General features: G+C 49.1%; 1 protein-coding gene across 1 annotated transcript; it reads left to right on the top strand.

Annotated features, from left to right (window-relative positions):
* The first annotated feature begins 391 nt into the window (after positions 1-391).
* Positions 392-1337, top strand: LOC134222907 (uncharacterized). The gene is made up of 2 exons (XM_062702052.1): positions 392-559; positions 618-1337. The coding sequence occupies exons 1-2, from the start codon at positions 392-394 to the stop codon at positions 1335-1337; spliced, it is 888 nt and encodes a 295-aa protein (XP_062558036.1).
* The last annotated feature ends 205 nt before the right edge of the window (positions 1338-1542 follow it).

Below are 1542 nucleotides of genomic sequence, written 5' to 3'. Positions count from 1 at the left end.
GCATCGAACATCATCAGCATCCAACGCCATCGGCAAAGATGGCAACATTCCAAAACCCACCAAAATCAAGTTCACAGTCAACGCCGCTGCATCCGTGTCTACTGTTCTGTACCGACAATCACGTCCTACGCAACTGCCCTATCTTCCTCGGGAAGGATGTACGCCTTCACTGAGAATTCGTCACGATGAAGCGGTTGTGTTGGAACTGTCTGTGCAGCGGACATCAGTCGAATAAGTGTACGTCGAAGTTCTCATGTCGTAAGTGCCACGAAAGACACCATTCGTTGCTTTACGATCTTGCTTTATCCAAGTCGTTATCGAATTCAACCATGTCATCTACTATTCCCGTTCAACAACCGTCTCCGTCCACTAGTGGTCCACTAATGTCAGCATGGCAGTCCGAACAGCATGCAATACTGTTTTGTTGGAAACGGTTGTCCTCAATGTCGTTGATGATCACGGACACGAGTACCAGGCAAGGGCTTTACTGGACTCGGTTTCAATGTCCAACTTCATTTCGAAGCCACTAGCGAAGCTACTATTCAACCCCCAGTCGAAAGTAGACATATTCATAACAGGGATCGGCCTCTCCTCGCACAATTACCGCCACCATCCAGTCGAGAACACAGGAGTTTTCGACGAAGCAACAGTTCCTTATTCTTAGAAATCCTTCGGCACAGTTGCCGACCATACCACTCAACATCTCGTCGTGGAACATTCCCAGGGTTGGTCTCACAGACCCTCAATTCCTCATCCCAGGGAGGATAGACCTCGTTCCATTAGGGGACGAACTTCCATGGTTGACTGAAACAACATTCGGATGGGCTGTCGCTGGCACTGCATCCAGTCAACACAATTGTATTCCTCGGATCTGCAACCTTTCTACGAAAGATGATCCGTTAGAAGCTACGCTTCAGAAGTTCTGGGAAATCGAGGACATCTCCGACGGACCAGCACTATCCGTTGAAGAAGATCGCTGTAAGAAGCACTACGTAGCTACTACCACCCGTGATCCTTCTGGAAGATATATCGTCAGACTTCCTCGAAACGACAATCCCGATATTGTCCTAGGAAGCTCAAGGGATGTCGCAGATCGCCGTCTTATGAGTATCGAGCGGCGTCTCGAACGTGATACTGCCACCAAGGACGCGTATCATCGTTTTATAGACGAATACCTCCAGTTAGGGCATATGAAAAAGCTCATCGTTCCAGTAGACGACAATCAACCGCACTGCTACATACCACACCACGCTGTCTTCAAAGAGTCGAGCACGTCTACAAAGGATAGTCGATTTCGATGCGTCGTGCAAGACATCCTCCGGATATTCATTGAATGACACACTCTTGGTTGGAGAAAATGTATCGGCAGATGCTCCACCCTTCAGAAGACCGTAAATTCCTTCGGATTCGCTTCCGGACAAACTCCAATGATCCTATTTCCACCTATGAGCTGCAGACGGTGACCTACGGTACCGCGTCTGCTCCGTACCTTGCAACGAGGACTCTGCAGCAGATTGCACGCGACCAGTATCCAGCTGCAGT

Source organism: Armigeres subalbatus, chromosome 3, assembly GCF_024139115.2.
Source record: "Armigeres subalbatus isolate Guangzhou_Male chromosome 3, GZ_Asu_2, whole genome shotgun sequence".
NCBI lineage: Eukaryota > Metazoa > Arthropoda > Insecta > Diptera > Culicidae > Armigeres > Armigeres subalbatus.
Note: the sequence above shows the minus strand (reverse complement) of the source record. Positions and strands in the feature narration are given on the sequence as shown.